The sequence below is a fragment of the Eutrema salsugineum genome, unplaced genomic scaffold (assembly GCF_000478725.1).
Source record: "Eutrema salsugineum unplaced genomic scaffold, Eutsalg1_0 scaffold_16, whole genome shotgun sequence".
NCBI classification, from domain to species: domain Eukaryota; kingdom Viridiplantae; phylum Streptophyta; class Magnoliopsida; order Brassicales; family Brassicaceae; genus Eutrema; species Eutrema salsugineum.
This window is the reverse complement of record NW_006256858.1, coordinates 705,341-723,690: the sequence shown is the minus strand read 5'-3', so window position 1 is coordinate 723,690 and position 18,350 is coordinate 705,341. Positions and strand designations below refer to the sequence as shown.

Genomic DNA, 18,350 nt, shown 5'->3' with positions numbered 1-18,350 from the left:
GGGATAAACCAGAATACCTTTTTTAAAAAAAATGTCATGGATATTTATAGGTTTGAATTAAATTTGAGTCCTCAACACACCAATATGTTTTCTAAATCTATCATTATGCACATATTTATACAAACTTTAATTCATATTTTATCAGTTATCTTGGTGGTTGCGAGTCGTAGATCTTGGAAAATATACTCACGCTTGATTCAAACAAACATGTATTTTTAATTATTCTAACGCTTAAAACTGGGTCAACTATGCATGCTGCGAAACTAAAGACGTTAATGAAAGATCTATCAAGACATGTTCCCTGTTGTTAAGGTAACATTAAACAAGAGATACAACTACACAAGCGAATTCACAATGAACACTTCACTCTCGTTCTGATCTCAATCCCCTTTCCCTCTTCTCTTCAAGTACTCTTTCACGCGACTTTGGTTTGTCTCAAATATAAAAGGCATTCCTCGTATCTGCGCAACAATATAAATATATCTCGAGCTCAAAGACCTAGACACGTTCAATAATTTTTTAATGTAAATGATCAGAAAGTGTATTCAAGATCAAACCTCAACCAGACAATCAGATTTTAGGATTAAAGTCTGTCCAGGATCTACTTCCTTCTCATTTACTGAGATTGAATACTTCCCAAGGTTTTTCATATGAAACCACCCATCATCACCCAACCGTATGATCGCCTGCATTCAACAACCAAAAAAGCACACAAGTTTGTTGTTACATATTATGGGTTTCTTCTTCTCATACAATCCCACAGTTCATATATGTAATGGAAGCATTCTACTATTGGCCAACCTGGCGTCGAGATATTTTGCTGCCCCGCTTTTCTCTTCCCAAATCAATGTCCACCGCGAGATCTTCTGTTGATCTACCAACCAAAACCTGTTCCAAGAAAGAGGTAACTACTTTAACAACTAATACTATCATTCTTAAGAAGTTTAAATCATATGACGACGATACTTAAAAGACTACCAAATGAATATGATCATAATACCTCAGGCTTCTTGATGTAGTGTTTTGAATATCTACCATATAAAACAGCGAATGCACCACGGGAAGCAATGGCTCTTTGCATATATGAATAAGCAGCCTGTTCAAGTCTTATAATTGTTCTTTTCATGTCTTGGCTCTGATACTTGGAGACTGCAAGTGAAAACGTTCAAGGAATAACAAATAAGTCTTAAAACCTTTCATAAGGTCTCCTGCATCACCAATTGGAAAGGCTCCCTACATTTTCACTACAAATTCCTCGTAAACAATGGCATGTAATGACTTGCACAGGCCAAAAGCACAGGCCAAAAGCGGAAAATAAATTCCTCATTCACATACTAAACCTTTTTTTTTCCCCCCAAATAATGGAGAGGGTTCTATTGAATGAGAAGGGATGTTCAATTACCTTCAAGATCAAAATTATCTTGGTCATCAGGATCCAAGTCCATGTCAAGTATCTGAAATGGTAAGAGCGTTACTGTTTAGGAGTAAATGTATCATAGAGCCATAAAGCTCAAGAACAAGGGTGAAAGTCGAGAGTTACCATAGCCTCAATGTCAGAGTAATTTGGCAAGTCCTCGTCACTCTCACAAACATGCCCGTCTGCTTCTGTTTGAGTGATTTCCAGCTCAGGGTCCGAAATCTCTATCAACCCAATATCAGCATCTTTTGCATGTGACACTTCATTTAGAGGTAGTACACCTTTTTCCTCTTTACTGTTTCCACTATCCTTCTCGGGGTAGCACCCGTGACTATCAAATCCGACGATGAGTTTTCCTCCGGTTATCCCGTTGTTTCCGTCTTTTACACCAACACCGTCAGAAAGCAGATTGTTTGAGCATGCCTGTGCAGAACCAGTAGGACCACCAGGAGCAACAGTATTATGTGACTCAGGACTAGTCAATGCCCTGAATTTGATACCTTGACTTGGTTGACCTATCACTGGCTTTCCTTGAGAAGACAATTGCAAACGTCCTGGTATCTTCTTTTGTGTCTGGAGTGAATACCCCTCACTTTTTTCCCTAGTGGCAGAGAGATCTCTAACACATGAAGTTATTGGATTATTTGTATCTTTAAAGTTCCGCCTGGCTAAGGAAGAAACTGACATAGGATGGCAGTTGTTGGTCAGAAAAATGTCATCATTACACGGAATATCAGGATCCTCTTGGTTTAATACACAGCAGATAACACCACCAACAATCTCAGGATGAGGATCTAAATCAGATGAGTCAGACCTCATTGCACTTGTACCACCTAGCTCAGGTATCACATGATCATCTACTGGATGCGTTTGGGTGCCGGAAGGATCTTGCTCGGTAGAAAGAGGCAAAGCCCCGTTATTTGTATCATTTGTCGAATTTACCAACAGTGAGCTAAGACCATCATAATACAACTTGTCAACTTCTTTGCCATCTACTTCCATGAACGGTTCCTCGTCTTCCAAAAGAGAAGTTGAAAGCTGTGCCAGGAAACAATCAGTGCTCGTCATTGTGGTTTTCGGCTCATGAGCAGAAAGTTCTAGTTTCTGCTTGGAATCTTGATGAACAGCATCACATTCAGAAGGACCTACATGTTCAGTGAATGTGAGATTTTCTCCTCCTGTGTAGGAGATGTTTCCATGTACATTATTTTCTGACACAACATGATTTGTCACGCAATCGTCATCAGCCAAGATTTCTGGGAACGCATTGTGGATAATATCCATGTGAGAGTCTTCAAGACCAAGATGTGTTGCATCACCATTATCCATGAAATGGCTGTCACTTGGTGGAACAAGAAAACCTAGATCCAAGGAATTGAATGACTCAGTGCGAAATTTCTTCCGCAAGGAATGATAAGTAGTTCTGAGCTTTTCAGCCTTCCTCTTCCTTGATGAACTTTTGTTTTCTTTTGAATATCCAGTTCTAGCAAACTTTGTAGGAAAATTAGGGTTAGTACGTTCAAGTTCAGTCATCCGAAAAGACGCCTCTGCAGAAACTACTGGATCATATAGGAGAGCATGCCATCGATCTTGCAGTTCTCTGATAGAAAATCTTCTAGAAAACTGTACAGCGCCTTTAGCAAGTGATTCCAAAGATGCACCAGCCTGCAAATCAATTAAGGAGATCAATCCACTTCATTGCTAGAATGGATGCTATCCTCATAAAGTAGCTCTGAACAGAAAACCAAATAACTCCATGAAAAATATCTAATATCTCTTTTTTTTTCTGGTGTTGAGAAAAGAATACATCTTTCGGCAATCCCCTCACAACAAATGATTATGTTGCTTGATTAGTGGTACAACTTTATTTAGAGCAACAATTCTAGCTTGCCTTTCCCAAACTATTTTGCCATATTATTTCACATTTCAGGGCATAACACTGGGGTAAGATATATTAACTGGATGAAACAAAAAAAATTGACATGAAAATTCTAATATTTCGTGATATCCGCAACCAACCTTCTATCTCAAGACACAAAAAGGAAAAAAAAAATAAACAGATGAACGAGAAAGAAAATCAAATGTAGATACAAAGCAATTGCAAAGAATAAACCCCAAAAAGAACTTGACAGTAAACACTGATAACCACTAATGTTTCCAACTACCTCGTTTGAGGAATTTGATACATCTTTGAATTTATGCATATATTCAGACAAACTATGTCTAACCTATGGTGAGGTCGTGGCTCAATCCAACACGAGGGACATGAAAAGATGTTCCATTCTCAGTAATAAATAACAGAAGCAGAAATTAGACAGAAGTCAAGGAAAGGAGAGTGTTCACCTCTATGGCGTTCTTTAGCAGAAGGTCGTCTTCGGGTATCCACGGAACAACCTGAGCAAGAGCTCCCATGTTCAACTTAAGGCTTCTCGCTAAACTAAATCCCTAACAAGTGAAAAATCGAACATAGAAAGCTAATTGAATGACAACATTCTCGGAAAGTGAAAAATTTCAGAGAGAAATCGACCAGAAGTAGCTCAACAGAGAGATGGAAAAACCTGGATTTGATTTACTGTTTTTTTGGAGGCTCCTCTGCAATCAATGATCTCGATTGATAGCTTTTGTTTCCTATGAGCTTTTGTCGCTCAATCGTATTTCTGAGTCAAAACGAAATTTTTTTTTTTTTTTAATTCGAGGATTTGTGTGGATTGAATTGGGCCTTCAGTTTTTTTGACAGCGGAAATATTAATTTGGGTTAAAAGCCTAGAGAATAGTTACCCATTTTAAGCAAGCTTGAAAGAGAAATTAAGCAAGTGACGAACTCACGATTTGCAGTTGATTCAGTCCGCCATTACAGGATACAAGAGGAATTCCATTTCTTTTATTATGTACTGCAAGGAAAGGATCAACAGATTCAATACTTGTCGTTAAATTCTCAAGGACCAGCAATTCGATTATGACAAGGTTGATGATTACCAAATCAGTGTATAGAGGAGATAGAAAAGACCCCTAATTGAGAAAACCCAACAGGAAAGGAAATGACTTTGAGGAGGAAGAGGAGGCGGCGAGCCACTGAAAAATGTGAAACCCTAATTTTTGCCCGGTTGTCTCCGTCGTCTAAGAAGATAACGTCCTTTAAGGAATGGGTTCGAAAAACGACAGCGTTTCGATGATGTTTTATTATTAATCTCTGATTCCCTAATAGTTTGGAGTTTATTTTCCTAAAAAGAACAGCAGATTACACCTTTTCTTTTTCTCTACTGCTCTTTTCAACTTTTTTTTTTTTCTTTCAAAAGATAAAATTTCCAGGCATTATCGCCTACAGAGTATCACCAACGATGAAGTGAGATAATTAATTTTGGAGTTGGAACAACATTTTAATGATTCATTTTGGAGTTGAGTTTTTCCACTGCAATATCATTCATGGTCGGTCAAACCAAAATACTCGGGTTTTTCACACACAGAATAATAATCAGATGATATATCTTGATAATTTCTTTAAGAACTAAAAACCTTGGTAAGTAACAACCATTAAGATTCATCGACGACTCGTACAATATTCTTAATTTACAAACAGCTTCTTCATAAGTTCGTACGTAGAGTGTATACAATCATACTTCTTAATGCTTAGTATTGCAAAAGTACTGCATTTGAAACCATCACAAGATACAGAGCACTCCGTTTCTTCGACCCTTGAGTGCAAACACAACATTTTTGCTTTCTCGTTCATTTATTCAGCAAAATTCAACGACGACGTGCTTAGGTATACAGTCTATATATATATATATATATATATATATATATATACTTACAGAAGCCTGCACCGATATTAGCCTCCATTAGAGTGCAGTTTCTGCAGGTGGCTGTTCAGGCTTCTCTACTTGCTTCTTCAGAAACTCCAGCACAGAGAGACGCTGCAGTCATATTAAAATTACTTTGTCAGATCATTTGTACTGGCAATCAGTAACTTTTGAGAAGCCAAAGAAAGGATGTTGTGCAAGAATCTTACTCGTTGCTCGAGAGCAGAATCTTCAGAGTCCAGTTTCAAAGATTCCAACAGTTTCATCCCTTCTTTGAAACCATCTGTGGCTGCATCTTCATTTTGTAGACTCCTGTCTATATCCGCAACTTTGGCTAAGGAAACTGCCACATCAAGAATCTACAAAAAAGTTTGAAGAAATAACAATCAAACTCAGTAAAGGTTTCTTTGTTCACCAGCGAGACTTTTATCAACGAGACATTCATTGAACACTTATCTATCTACTAGTCATACTTTGATTAACTATAGATTCTCAACTCTCGCCTTGAAACCCAAAAAAAATTTAAAAAATCTAGAATTCCAAAACATTTATGCCTAGCTCCCTTTTAATCAGCTATTAGCTTCCCGGCTTAATGTCGGCTGCTGAGATGTCAATTAGGTACAGTAACTACAAATCCCTAGGCTAGTAATTATCTTCCTGTACTAAAATAGCGAGAAAGCCTTATCACAGGTGAACATTCGGAGTAGGAAATGTGTTTTCATTAACTTGGGCTAAAGATGCACATTGTTCATACATCAGAACATCCAAGAAGATGAGAGTTCTTAATGCAAAATATGACTCTGGGTCATCTGATCCGAAAAATTCAAAATATCTAGTAACAGTGCTTTATTTATCACTAAAAATAACATGCTAGGATTAGCAAAACCCTGGTCCAAAGAGCAAAACTGAAATAGCATCCAGGCATACTTACTTGTGAAGGAGCATTTGGGTGATGCTTCATTGCATCACGTCTAACATTTAAAGCACGACAGTAATACGACCTTGCAGCTTGTAGGTCTTCGTCATAATATTTAAGATCTCCTATTTTATTGAGCGAGACAGAGAGTGTATGTGTAATCTGCAAGTTTAGCAATAACTGTTATAAAATGGTAACACTTTGCAAATTAAAATATAACAAAAAAAAAATGTGCTAAAACCTCCAAATCATCCATCGGCAGTTTCATAAGGAATTCAATACTCTCTTCGAAATGATTGACTGCAGAACTTGAGTCTCCCATCGCTCGGCTGCAGTAACAAGATCAATTAAGTTAACCATCGAACTTAAGTGCCAAAAAAGAGAAATTTCAACACACCGAACAGAAGAACAAATATTTCGGCCAAAATAACGCAGTATATAATAGTATCTCTAAAATGCAATGCGTAGCCTAGGCACGTACATACTCCCGGGAAAATGAAAGCAACTACCAGATTCCAGAACATAGCATCCAGTAATATAATAACTGAAAAAGTACATAAATCTGCATCTAACACTCCAGGAAATTCAACTATCATTTCAGGAAACTGCAAAGGAGGGGCCACGCACTTGAGAAACTCCAAGATTAGAAAATCACTATGAACAACAAAGTGTCTATAATTAGTTAAATGAATGAAATAGGTAGGTGAGGGATCATAAAAGTGCATATTGGTGGCCACATTTGAAAGCATCCTTGTTTGCTGAATCTTATTTGTTGACAGAAACTCGAGAATGGATACATGGGATAAATAAACGAGACAATGAGCATACCTGCAGTCGCCGAGCATACCAAGGACTGCACCAAGCTGTGAACATAACTCTGGTGTATTGCCCTCCCTCCCTAATTGATCTCGAATGTCCTCGGTACACATAGCCAACCTTGATTTAGCACTTTCATAATTCTGGGCTTGAAATGCCTGCACATACAAGTTGAATAAGAACAAGGTCAATCAAAGGAACGCAATAGCAGGGCATTCATATTAAATGTAATTGGTTGAAATAGAAAAACCCCACCACACTAGGTTTAACAAAATCTAGAGATAGAACTCACCCTCATAGCTTGTTGCACCAAGAAAGAACCTCTTTCCATGGAAACATCAGCGTAAATAACTTTTTTCGTATCGTTTTTGACCTCTTCTGTTTCAGCGCTATTGACTCCAGATCGCTTGATTCTAGCATGGCCTTCAATAAATTGATCAACCATCTTTTGAAGGTTTTCATCAGGTTGAATACTTTCGATATCAGCACCACATAGAGGGCAGTCCTTAAACCGTGATAAACACACTCTACATTCAAAGAAAGAATAAGCTTCAATAAAAGTAGTCCCAATCACCATCGATCACGAGACAAGAACGAAAACAGGGAAAAGCTGGACACCAAGCGGCTGAGCAACTAGGGCTTACTTGCAGAACACATGAGTACAAGGCACACATCTACTGCTCTCATATAGAAGTGCTTGACATAGCATACAGCTAAAAGGCCCAAGCTTGAATGTTTGGGAGTCATAACCAAAAGGGCACTTGGCAGGCACCGTTGCAGAAGCAGTAGAGTCCCTGCTTTCGAGTTTGGGTGATTCTTTACTCGCCATTTCGTCGCCTTCGTTGGGACGAGCAGCTTTGGAGAAAGGGCAGCCAGAAGCCGTGACTTCGCCTTGTTTTCGAGCAGAGGCATCGTCAGGACGAGCAGCTTTGGAGAAAGGACAGCCAGAAGCCGTGACTTCGCCTTGTTTTCGAGCAGAGGCATCGTCGGGACGAGCAGCTTTCGAGAAAGGGCAAACAGAAGTCGTCATTTGTGAAGAAGATAAAACAACCCTGCACCACAAAGAAAATTTTGAACCTAAAATTACCAAAACTTGATTTTTCTAGAAGATGAAACACGAAATCGATAAGATAGCTGGCACGGCTTCTCGCTAAACTAAATTCCTAACAACTGAAAAATCGAACATTGAAGCTAATTGAATGACAACATTCTCGGAAAGTGAGATTTCAGAATGAAAACTACGAGAAGTAGCTCATCGGAGAGGGAGAGAGAGAGATGGATAAACCTGGATTGGATTGGATTGAGATTTGATTTTGATGATTGTTTCTGCAATCAATGATCTCGATGGATAAACTTTTGTTTATCTGAGTTTTTGTCGCAGCCAGTCGTGTTTCTATGAGTCAAAACGATATTTTCTATTTATTCAAGGATCTGTGTGGATTGAATTGGCCCTTCAGTTTTTTTGACAGCGGAAATAGTCATTTGGGTTAAGCCTACAGAACACTTTACCCATTTTAAGAAAAACGTTTTTTAAAAAAAATAAAAAATACATTAAGAGAAAATTACATGATAAAAATAGAATTTGATTGCTAAGATCATATTTTCCAAATACAATTTTCTTCTCATCACAAGTAAGTGAGTATGAAAGTATAAACACATAATCTAAGACAAAGAGACACCGGTGCAGAACTCTCTTAATTCGTTCAATTCCAACTTCCAAGCAAGTCATAACCTTTGAAACCTTTTTCTGGATGACGAAAGTTTGACTGCTTTGCAGGCAACACAGTGCACCCATCAGAATCAGTACATGTCTCAAGACCACACTCATGGCATAAAGATTCCGCATCCAACTCCTGAAATTCCCAAAGTTGGTTTATGACATTTCAAGTGTACAAAAACCATTCTTAGTGTAGTGGTTGAAGTATACTTCTCGTCTGGCCTTTACCTCAGTTCGATTCTAGCTATTGTTTAATAGGAGGTTTTTCTTTCTAAAAACAAAAAAAAAAAAAACAGAATGAAAACAAAAGATAGGGGAGTCTTACCTTCATCATCAGGTTCTGAGATAGCTGTAGGAGAGGATAGGGTTGAAGTTTGTAGCAAACATTGTTTATGCATTGCACAGCGAATGATCGCATCTTTTACAAGTAAAACATTCAGAAAATGATCAACAAAATTGAACAGTTTACTCCAAATGTATAAGCACTTTATAGTTTATACCAATCCACATACCAATCCATGTAACTATATAATATGTTTTGTTTACCAAACCAGCATATTTTCTAGTCCAAATTTGTGTTAGATTTCTCGCATTTCTTCCCATTTCATAGTACATAAAGCCAGTACCACTTAAAGTGCCACAAATACCATCCCTGAGAACTAGGACACAACTGCATAATTATATCCATACAAGCTCACCTCTCTAATATGGGGTTCACTTGTGCAATACTGCAAATATGTCGCTTCAGAAGCCGTTGTTCTCAAGAAATTCTTGTAATTACCAATCCGATATGACCTGCAAGAAAAAATGAGGAAATCACATCATACTTCAATTCATCTTTCCTAAATGTTGTCGATTTAAATAACTCATACGCAAAGGATTGAATAGCATAACCCTACCTTAAAAGGTTTCGTACAAAACATATTTCCTTGGATTTTATTAAAGCAGATGTCAACTTGCGAAACCACAGAGACAGTGGTTCCCCCTGCAGATCAAAATCTCAAATGTTTCGTATTAATGGCAAAAGAGGTGACATGGTGACTGATCAAAAGGGTGAAGGAAGCAGAAAAACAACCAACGCTCCACTACTAGGATTAAGATGAAGCAGCACATAGAGTGAACGGAACTCCGCTTCATTTTCGTAGATGTAATCTGGTTTCCTATTTGCATCATATATATTATACAAAGAGGTGAGAGTTTTTGCTAGCTGCTCCATGTTCAAGTGATGCATTGAGCTGATACTTGTACCACTACAACTCTGAAGCCTCTGGCGAGATATGACGTGGAACTTAACCTGTATGGAAGCGATTTTAGAACCAGAATATAATAACATCAGTGGAGTAAACATAGAAATGACTTTTCAACAAAACCTGAGGAAAGCAATTTTAACAAAAAAAAAGGATATATGTGTCTAACGTAATCCATTTACAGAACCAGAAAAGAGAAAAGATAAAGAAACATGTAAAAAACATACGATTTCCTCGTAAAGGTGGATCACTCTCTCATTGGCTAAATTCTGGATGCTAAGATCTTGTCTAATAGACCTTGTTCTGTCGAAAATAAAATCATGAACCAGTTCAAACGGGTGCTCCCTTGAGTCCAGCAAACTTAGAAGGTATCTCAGAGTTTCTTCTAAAACCGGGAGCGATCTTACATCCGATGCCTGAACATCCGCCGCTGATAGGGTTCTGCAAAACTAGCAAGAACACAAAGAAGGTATAACAAATTTTGGCAAGGACAAAGATGAGTCCCATTATACAGGGCAGTTGGTATCTCCTAGTAAGAAATGCAAACTATTCATCTTGACCATTATTAGAAAGAAATTTTAAACCTCCTATTTTTGTTTTTCTGTTGAAGCAAGAAATTGGCTGCTAATGTGTAAAGATGCGGGAATTTCAACATCAAATTTCTTTCAATCACAAAGTTTGTTCTATTAGATTTCTCTCGCATACCCCACCTCACACAAAGCTGCAGACTTTGATGTGCCAAATATAGAAAGCGTAAGCCTCAGCTTAAGGTGAAAGTTTCCAAGATGACATAATCACTGTCTACTACTATCATACCTTTTTGACAGCTAGATCTGTGGATGATTTTGTGGGGTTGCCATTAAGCCTCTCCAAAACTGCGAGATCACGCAGGCGTTCTCTTGTGACTCTTTCCCGCTCTGTTAAATAAGGATAACAAAACAGTTTAACCGAAAGCTGTATACATCTTTTGCCTGATGGACGTGGTATAACTCATCCTTATCGCATTTATAAAACCGAGACATAAGAGTGAGACACTGTGAACACTGAAAATCTTCAGTTTTTCCTTCCTAAAACGATTTCTTGAGAATTCACACTCATCCCAAGACCTAATGAGCTACACAGCACTGTTTGAAACTTTGACCAATTCAGTACTACAGAATTGTATATACTAACCAACCTAAGCACTAAATTGTATCCAAATCAAGAGCAGGATAGGGTTGAATTTTGAAGGAATATCAGGTCAAGTAGAAAATTGTAATTGCGGCTTACATAGTTGGATGATTTACCTGGACACATAGAAGAGCAAGTTCCAACGATGAAAGAAACGTCAGCAGGATCTCCGTCCTTATTGGCTGCTTCGTCTGTATCATTGTATCGTTTCCGTGGTACATCGGATCTTCTCCGAAAGGAATCACCGCCGGATCCGGTCCTCGTGATACCAGAGTTCTGATGACTCCGATAAGTTTTCGAAACCCGAGAAGTATCGGCAGAAGAAGAAGAGGAAGAAGAAGAAGAAAAGCCACGATTATGACGATTCATGGCTTAAACTTTCAGAGCAGCAACTTGAAGACAACGAAGGATCCTCCTTATTATGTATGATTCAATTGCGCAATAACTCTAATACCGGTTTCACATTTGGATTGGTTCGATTACTTTATCATCAGTCGTGGTTTGATTTTCTGACTTTCAAAATACGAAAACCATTTGATACGGTTCGGTTCAGTTTCTTTAATCTAAAGATGTTTTCTTTGTCACTTCCCATTTATATTTTTGCTTCATTATAGAAAAAGCTGATTCATCTCCACAAGCACTAGACAGTTGTCTCGTATTCTCTCTTAGCTGTGAAGACTCTATATTCTTTCTCTTTCAGTCCAGTCTCTAACACAACTAAAACGTATCCAACCGAACCGAAATATTCTCTGCAGATCTGTGCCTCAAAATCAAAGAGTGAACACAAATTTGAGACTGCCATTGGCATTCTTTGGCAGAGTATAATCTTCATGACAACTAGATTAAAAACCATGAAAAAACCATACATTTTTTTGAATCGCCATGGAAACAAATTATTTGGCAGATTAAAAAGGTTATTCTTGGTAGACCATTAATGTTATGTACAGAGAAAGAAGACTTTTTGATGAGACCATTCATAATAATAAGTGAACTCTCAGTTTCTTCCGATCCTCAGTGAAGAATCAACACCTTTGTGTCCAGAAGCTGCAACTGCAAAGAGCCTAGCAATCTCTAGCTGAGTGTTGGCCATAATCTCCGTTCGTTTCAAATCCATCTCTCCTCTCTTCACCTCTGCTTCAGCTCTCATCCTCTCGATCTCTTTCATCGTCTCCATTCTCGCTCTCTCCGATCTCATCACCACCTCCGCTAACCACCGTATGCTTCCGGCGATCTCCTCCTTCTCCTCCTTGTATCTTCTCTTCAGTTTCTTCCCTCTCACCTTTGATTTCTCTCTGCAAATCACCGGCGTACTGCTGTCTGTATCCATCTCCGCCGCTTTCTCCGGTTTCTCCTCTGTAAACTCCGGCTTGACTCCATCTTCCTGCACCAAATTTCATCCTTAAAAACCACCCAAAAATGGAGAAAACAAAACTGGTTGATTCTTGACAATACCTTGGGAATCTTGCCAACGCCGTTAGATCCGTGAGAAATCTGAGCAGCAGGAGGTGGCTGCGGCGGATGAGTCACCGGAGGCTCGAGTAGGAGCAAAGGAGCAGAGCAATTCAGAGGAAGAACAGCCTGAGGCTGCACAGAAGAAGTTCCTCGGAGGAGATGATCGAGACGAGGGTAAAGAGGCCAGGAGGAGCCATCGGCAGTAGCGGACTCGGAACGGTACCGTTTCTTCATGGACTCGATCTTGTTCTTGCACTGTGTCTGAGTCTTGGGTGACTTTGTGTGGCTGGCGCGTGAGGACACGTGTTTAGCCACGTCTTCCCAGTCTTGACCCTTGAGCTTGGCTCTGTTCCTGAGAACCCATTTGGTCTCGTAGGCCTCGAGTAGACTCGAGACAGCTCCTTCGCTCCATTCATCGCGCTTTAACCTGTCTACGACGGAGGAGGAAGCAGGTGGCTTCTTGTGGGAGGAATCATCGTGGTTTGTTTGGAGAGATTGGGGATTTTCTTGGTTAGAATCTCCGTCTTCCATGTATCCTCAGGCGAGATAAAACAGAGACAAGACTCAAAAGAGTGTGAAGAAGATTTAGCAATTTTTAATGAAAAAATGTGAACTTTTCGAGGGAAAAAAGGAAGTGGAGAAGAGTGAATGGAGTTTAGCAAAGTGAGTCATAATGAGACTGTAGGAATTCGCTGATGGTCTCAAACTCAAAGTAACCAATGAGTCTGTGTACACGCGTTTCTCGCATCTTCAATGGTCGTCGTGACTTACAGCTAAAGAATATTTTGTGTGAGTTTGCTCATGTTTTTTTCATTCAATGTTGATTTTTTAAAAATTTATGGTTTGCATAAGATTACGAATGCATTATACTCTGTTGATTTTATTTGTTTATTGAAATGTATGTATGATAAAATGTCCCCAATGCTATAGTTTTCAATAAAATATCAATTGCATTACCCTTTGCTTCACAAAAATTAGTGGAGCCACCCACCACAATAATGTTCTAGAGCATAAAAAGGGCAGCCCTTGAAAAGAAATTTTACTATCTTTTTTTTGTCAACAAAAAAGAAGAACATGAAATGTGTTCTACTTTTGATTTTGTTTTTTTCAAAAGGGTAGATAATAATGATTGATTTCAAATTCTTTTTAGTACTCATATAGTCAAGTTTTATGCTTGAATTCATCTATAGCGATAAAAGATTTCCTTTTGTATTCTTTTTCTTTTGGGTGTATAGTGGAGTCAGTCTGAGTGTTAGCGTTGATGTCAAGCCAAACCGCAAAACCATTTATGAAAAGAGAGATGGTAGTGGAGGTTACTCGTGTCGCTCTCTCATCCTTACTATTCTTCTTCTCATGTTTGCTCAGAACAACCTATATTCGAGATTTGCCTACCTTTTAATAGAAAGTTTATATCAAATCTTGCAAATATTTATTAGATTTTCAGGTTATAGATCCAACACACAAAATTGGCTGTCATTATAACGTCTTAAATAGTTTGCTGAACTAACGTCTTTAGGTATTTATCATGACATGTAAACTACTAATGCTATTGGACGAAGATACTAGTAATTTGCCAGATTAGCGCTTTTTTTTTTGGTTTATGAGTTTTAACTAGGGATGGCGTTAATTCCGAACTGAACTAAACCAACATGACCAAACCAAGAATCAGAAAGTTTGAGTTCTACAAGATTGTGAATTTAAATATATACTCTAGTATTAAAGTTCGAACAAAAAGAAGGTCCACATGTTTATTCTTCTCTATTAATCGGTTATGTTTGAAAAGATTAATAGCAAAGATAAAAAAAAAACTTACGAAAGATTGACTTGACAATCAAAAACAAAAATCATTAATTTATAGTGCTTCCATAGTCCAGAGCTTAAAACACCATAGGGATAATACGAAATCGACCCAAAAAACACACACACACACAATGGCACAAAGATGTATAAGTTAGGTGCAAGTTTCACGGGAAATGCCGAGCCTGGAATTGGGAAGGTCGATGAGGACACGGTGGTTCTGTTGCTGCATACTAGCGATGACGTTAAGGACTGAGTTTACGTTGTTCGGAGCTGCGGCCATGGCCAGACAGCTTGTGCTACCGGAGGAGCTGTGGATGAGAAGGTTGTCCGGAGGCAGTGTCACGTTCATTCCGGCGAACATAAACGTCACCGACGGGTACACGACGGAGCCGGAGTAGCAAGTGTCGAAACCTCCGAGTGATGTTGCGTTTGCGTTCTTGATACGTCGCCTGAACTCGTTTCTCACCGCCACGTAAGCTGGTTCCACTAGCCTCGTGAACACCGTTCCTGCGCGTATGCACGTATATTGAAAGTGTTATATTCGTTAAATAGTAATTAGAAAACTTCGTCATCCGATTGAGAAAGTAAAAAAGATTAATTTATAGGTCTATGAAACTTTTGAATTGAGCATTTTGGTTTCGGTTAATGGTTAGTTACGACAATAACAACCAAAATTAATTTATTTTGTTCCATAACCATTTTGAGTCGGCTTGCGTTTGATTTGGTTTTTTCAGAAATTTTAAATAAAAATATAAGTAAATAAGTATCGTTAAAAAAATTAGTAATATTTCTGTTAATTAATTAAAAATGTTTTACTTTCTTAAAATGGTTTGATCAGCTTAATTTTTGGGTTTAATTTTATAGCGTTTGTATCGGTTCACCATATCTTCAGTTTTCAAGTCTATGCGTTGATAGGTTATAAAAAAGAAAACACTTTGGTACTATTTTGATTTGGTTTGATTGATATATATACAATTAGGTGAGTTTTTTTTTTTCCTTTTTTTGATAATCAGAAAATCTCCGATTCACTCCAAAGTTTATGAAAACCTCAATTTTTATTTATTTATTTATTTAACATGTAAACTTCACTTTGGGGGCATTGAACCCACCACATGGTGGAAGGTACTAGTCTCCCTGAGAGTTATTATTCAACATAATATTAATTTTTCAGATCACAAGCAAATAAGATTAAAAAGAGGATTGAGAAGTCAATACCGGAGTCAAAGATGGTGCCGGCTCCGGTGGAAGCATCAAAGGCAAGTGCACTTGTAGGGATATCCACAATTTTGTTCCCGACACGAATCCCAACCAAGTTAACATAGTAAAGCGATGATCTCCTTGGGTTCTTTAACAATGGGGTGGTCTTGATCCGAACTGGTTGATACTTAGGTCCCAGTCTTAGCGATCCGGAGAAATTGCTTGACTTACTATTAGGCAAGCAATACGAGAATGTGGACATATAAAGGTTTTGTGTCTGCGAGATTAAAGACAATGGACCACGACCTAAGCCCATGAGCCCTTGCGCTGGCAACGATGTTCCAGTGGCCTTGCTAATGCACCCAAAGGTGTAGCTTTTGATGACGTCATTGGCTAATGTTAGTGTGTCTTGCGTCAGAGATGCTTCGATGGTTGAACCACCGTAGGTCATGTTGAAACCACATGATTTGCCTGCGGTGCACGTTGGATTTGGAGCCTGCAAAATAAAAACTATAACGATTAAGAATTTTGAATATTTCTCACTTTACAACTTATTTTCCATAAAGAGTTGTTTTATCCATCTTGGATCTGGTTATGGATGCATTATTAAAATGCGCTAATGACGATGTGTTATGTATTTTAATCTGTACGTGAATTTTTGTATTAATAAGCAAATACTAACCAGCTTGACGACAAAGACAATAGATCAAACAGTAAAATGTGTCGTACTAGTTGGTATAGTTTAGAAAGTTGACGAATCTAATACTGTATTTAAAAATACCCGTGACTAGACTCGTTTTGTTATGAATAGTACATAAAGCACGTGACTAGAGTTCTCGATGATGGTGTAATAACACCGCCAAAATTAAGTTCACATTTTTGCGTGTATAATCAACACTAGACTCCAAACTGAGTGGTCCTTCAGTTCGGTTTCGGATTTTTTGGTTTGTGAAAACTTAACCCGAATAAGACCCTATCCTATAAGACCTCTTTACTAGGAGTTTTACAAAGAAAGCGGGTCTCAAAGGTTCGAATCTCGATAATGCGTTGGGAAAATGATTAAATTTACATGTTTTTTTATTGTTCTCTAACTTAAAACAATAAAAAATAGTTTACTAACCTGAACAAATTAAGTTCAAGATTTGTTTTGGTAATCCAAAACATTATAAGACCCGAGATATTTGTGGTTCCCTCTCAATTTTTTTGGAAATTTGGTTTGTTTTTGAATGATAAGACTACGTTATTAACAAATCAATCATTAAAATGTCTCTTTTAGTATAACTAAATGCATTTTGTCTACTTAGATGTAGTTTAAAATAATTTGTGTTGGTTTATTCATTTCGGTTTATACGGTATAAGAATATCGTTACCGTTCTGATTTGAAGAATTTCAGTTTTTGGCGTCCATCCAAAAATGGCATATATACCTAATCTACTCCAAGAGTTGTATATTATACAATAACTAATTACAGTACCTGTTTACACTGAGGAGCATCGCATTGAAGATTGCGAGAAGAGCTAGACTTGGAAGGGTCAAAGAGAACAGAGGAAGCACATCCAACACAGCCAGAACAAGGAACCCAAGCAGCGTCGTTGCTAGTGTCAAGAGCCACGAGCATGGGCTGAGCCGGTGTCCCAATGTTAGCCCTCACGATGTAAGTCGGGCTCTGAACGATGGCGCGTCCCGAGGCGATTGGGACCGAAGGTTTCTTGGCAAGGCTGGACAAGTACTGGAGACGAGCCTTGTCTTTAAGAAGTGTGCTTTCCCATGAGACAGTGTTTGGTTGTTTGAATGGAGAGCAAGGACTGTTAACGTGGAACACTCTTAGATCTGAGGGATGGCCTTGTGGATTATTTTCATTGCAGTTTAGGGATTCAGATTTCAAGATTAAGAGAGAGATGAACAAGAAAAGAAGATTCGTTCTCATTTTTGTAGATCTTGAGTTGATATACTCTGTGGTTTTTAGTGTTTGTTTGAGTGAATGTGTGAGTGTATGTTTATATAGTGAGTGATGACGAGTGTGTTGAGAAAGTAATAAGAGTATACAAAACAATTAGTGGGGTTTTATTTATATTTAAGAGAAACAGACTGTATTCCATCTCCTATTTATTTGTTTGTTTCTATCTGTTTCTTGGGTCCACTCTAATATTGGCTTTCTCTGCTCGATCGACATGCTTTGCTCTCCCTCCACAAAACTCATTACACAAGGCCCTTGAGTCAAGGGGTTGTAATTTGTAGTTTGTTTTATGTTTTTATCTAATTTGTTTTGTGTATTAGTACCAGTTGATTTTTCTCAATTTGAAAAGACTTAAAAATAATTATTTCATTATGTATATATCCTTCTTTTTTTCCTTAAATCCATCATGGAAAAACTCTACAGTTAATCATGTTTGAGTTGTAACACATTAGTTATGTATAACATACGAAAAAGTGATTTTTGTATGGTGTAAAACACCAGATCAAATAACGGTATTAACGTCACAAAATAAATTTACTATTTAGAAGATTTGGAAGCATCCAAAAGCTATTTGTAAGACTTCATATTTTTCTATTTTTTCATACAGAAACTGGAAAGAACCAAAGAAGGATTATATATACCCAAACCAACTCTCACATCAAAATTTCTAATCCATTATTGGCCTATTTGAACTCATTTATCGAATGTTAATTGATCTGATAAAACAAATTGAACGTTTAGATGATTAATCGGTCTATTCATAAACGATGCATATTCTAACAATGTTTACAATTTTGATGGATATCGCTATACAAAGATTTTTAGAGAGTTAAGAGGGAATTAGATCCAAATATACAAAGG

The 18,350-nt window shown here is 37.9% G+C and overlaps 5 protein-coding genes across 6 annotated transcripts; all 5 read right to left on the bottom strand.

The window, feature by feature from the left end:
• Positions 1-192: 192 nt before the first annotated feature.
• On the bottom strand, positions 193-4,592 carry LOC18021173. 2 transcript variants are annotated; one of them, XM_024157817.1, is made up of 10 exons: positions 4,394-4,592; positions 4,196-4,308; positions 3,976-4,074; positions 3,761-3,862; positions 1,541-3,082; positions 1,403-1,454; positions 1,001-1,149; positions 802-888; positions 558-686; positions 193-461 (listed from the first exon to the last, which is right to left on the bottom strand). In XM_024157817.1, the coding sequence occupies exons 4-10, from the start codon at positions 3,827-3,829 to the stop codon at positions 381-383; spliced, it is 2,109 nt and encodes a 702-aa protein (XP_024013585.1). In that variant the 5' UTR covers positions 3,830-3,862; positions 3,976-4,074; positions 4,196-4,308; positions 4,394-4,592; the 3' UTR covers positions 193-380. The 2 variants fall into 2 exon arrangements, with proteins under 2 accessions (XP_024013585.1, XP_006403584.1); XM_006403521.2 differs by having other exon boundaries at positions 4,244-4,308.
• Positions 4,593-4,931: 339 nt separating this feature from the next.
• LOC18021172 (protein NCA1) lies at positions 4,932-8,379 on the bottom strand. Its single transcript, XM_006403520.2, has 8 exons — positions 8,235-8,379; positions 7,594-8,001; positions 7,242-7,476; positions 6,962-7,107; positions 6,375-6,462; positions 6,149-6,295; positions 5,427-5,576; positions 4,932-5,331 (listed from the first exon to the last, which is right to left on the bottom strand). The coding sequence occupies exons 2-8, from the start codon at positions 7,977-7,979 to the stop codon at positions 5,257-5,259; spliced, it is 1,227 nt and encodes a 408-aa protein (XP_006403583.1). The 5' UTR covers positions 7,980-8,001; positions 8,235-8,379; the 3' UTR covers positions 4,932-5,256.
• A 121-nt stretch (positions 8,380-8,500) lies between these two features.
• Positions 8,501-11,487, bottom strand: LOC18021171 (SAC3 family protein C). The gene is made up of 8 exons (XM_006403519.2): positions 11,200-11,487; positions 10,730-10,830; positions 10,141-10,362; positions 9,742-9,960; positions 9,566-9,651; positions 9,365-9,461; positions 8,992-9,084; positions 8,501-8,802 (listed from the first exon to the last, which is right to left on the bottom strand). Exons 1-8 carry the CDS (start codon positions 11,450-11,452, stop codon positions 8,653-8,655), a joined length of 1,221 nt encoding a protein of 406 aa, XP_006403582.1. The 5' UTR covers positions 11,453-11,487; the 3' UTR covers positions 8,501-8,652.
• A 413-nt stretch (positions 11,488-11,900) lies between these two features.
• Positions 11,901-13,326, bottom strand: LOC18021170 (trihelix transcription factor ASIL1). Its single transcript, XM_006403518.2, has 2 exons — positions 12,536-13,326; positions 11,901-12,464 (listed from the first exon to the last, which is right to left on the bottom strand). Exons 1-2 carry the CDS (start codon positions 13,064-13,066, stop codon positions 12,078-12,080), a joined length of 918 nt encoding a protein of 305 aa, XP_006403581.1. The 5' UTR covers positions 13,067-13,326; the 3' UTR covers positions 11,901-12,077.
• Positions 13,327-14,272: 946 nt separating this feature from the next.
• LOC18021169 (aspartyl protease AED3) lies at positions 14,273-17,520 on the bottom strand. Its single transcript, XM_006403517.2, has 3 exons — positions 17,007-17,520; positions 15,551-16,028; positions 14,273-14,842 (listed from the first exon to the last, which is right to left on the bottom strand). The coding sequence occupies exons 1-3, from the start codon at positions 17,457-17,459 to the stop codon at positions 14,487-14,489; spliced, it is 1,287 nt and encodes a 428-aa protein (XP_006403580.1). The 5' UTR covers positions 17,460-17,520; the 3' UTR covers positions 14,273-14,486.
• Between the last annotated feature and the right edge of the window lie 830 nt (positions 17,521-18,350).

Coding starts and splice junctions, on each gene's coding strand:
- LOC18021172 (XM_006403520.2), bottom strand. CDS start 7,979: ATGACGACTTCTGTTTGCCCTTTCTCGAAAGCTGCTCGTCCCGACGAT. Junction 6,296..6,374: donor TGCCGATGGATGATTTGGAG/GTTTTAGCACAT, acceptor CTAAACTTGCAG/ATTACACATACACTCTCTGT. Junction 5,332..5,426: donor ATTCTGCTCTCGAGCAACGA/GTAAGATTCTTG, acceptor ATATGACTGCAG/CGTCTCTCTGTGCTGGAGTT.
- LOC18021173 (XM_024157817.1), bottom strand. CDS start 3,829: ATGGGAGCTCTTGCTCAGGTTGTTCCGTGGATACCCGAAGACGACCTT. Junction 3,083..3,760: donor TGCTAAAGAACGCCATAGAG/GTGAACACTCTC, acceptor ATTGATTTGCAG/GCTGGTGCATCTTTGGAATC. Junction 889..1,000: donor ACTACATCAAGAAGCCTGAG/GTATTATGATCA, acceptor TTCTTGGAACAG/GTTTTGGTTGGTAGATCAAC.
- LOC18021169 (XM_006403517.2), bottom strand. CDS start 17,459: ATGAGAACGAATCTTCTTTTCTTGTTCATCTCTCTCTTAATCTTGAAA. Junction 16,029..17,006: donor ATGCTCCTCAGTGTAAACAG/GTACTGTAATTA, acceptor TTTATTTTGCAG/GCTCCAAATCCAACGTGCAC. Junction 14,843..15,550: donor CGGCACCATCTTTGACTCCG/GTATTGACTTCT, acceptor GCATACGCGCAG/GAACGGTGTTCACGAGGCTA.
- LOC18021171 (XM_006403519.2), bottom strand. CDS start 11,452: ATGAATCGTCATAATCGTGGCTTTTCTTCTTCTTCTTCCTCTTCTTCT. Junction 9,961..10,140: donor TCCACCTTTACGAGGAAATC/GTATGTTTTTTA, acceptor GCTTCCATACAG/GTTAAGTTCCACGTCATATC. Junction 9,462..9,565: donor TTTGTACGAAACCTTTTAAG/GTAGGGTTATGC, acceptor TTTTTCTTGCAG/GTCATATCGGATTGGTAATT.
- LOC18021170 (XM_006403518.2), bottom strand. CDS start 13,066: ATGGAAGACGGAGATTCTAACCAAGAAAATCCCCAATCTCTCCAAACA. Junction 12,465..12,535: donor GCGTTGGCAAGATTCCCAAG/GTATTGTCAAGA, acceptor AATTTGGTGCAG/GAAGATGGAGTCAAGCCGGA.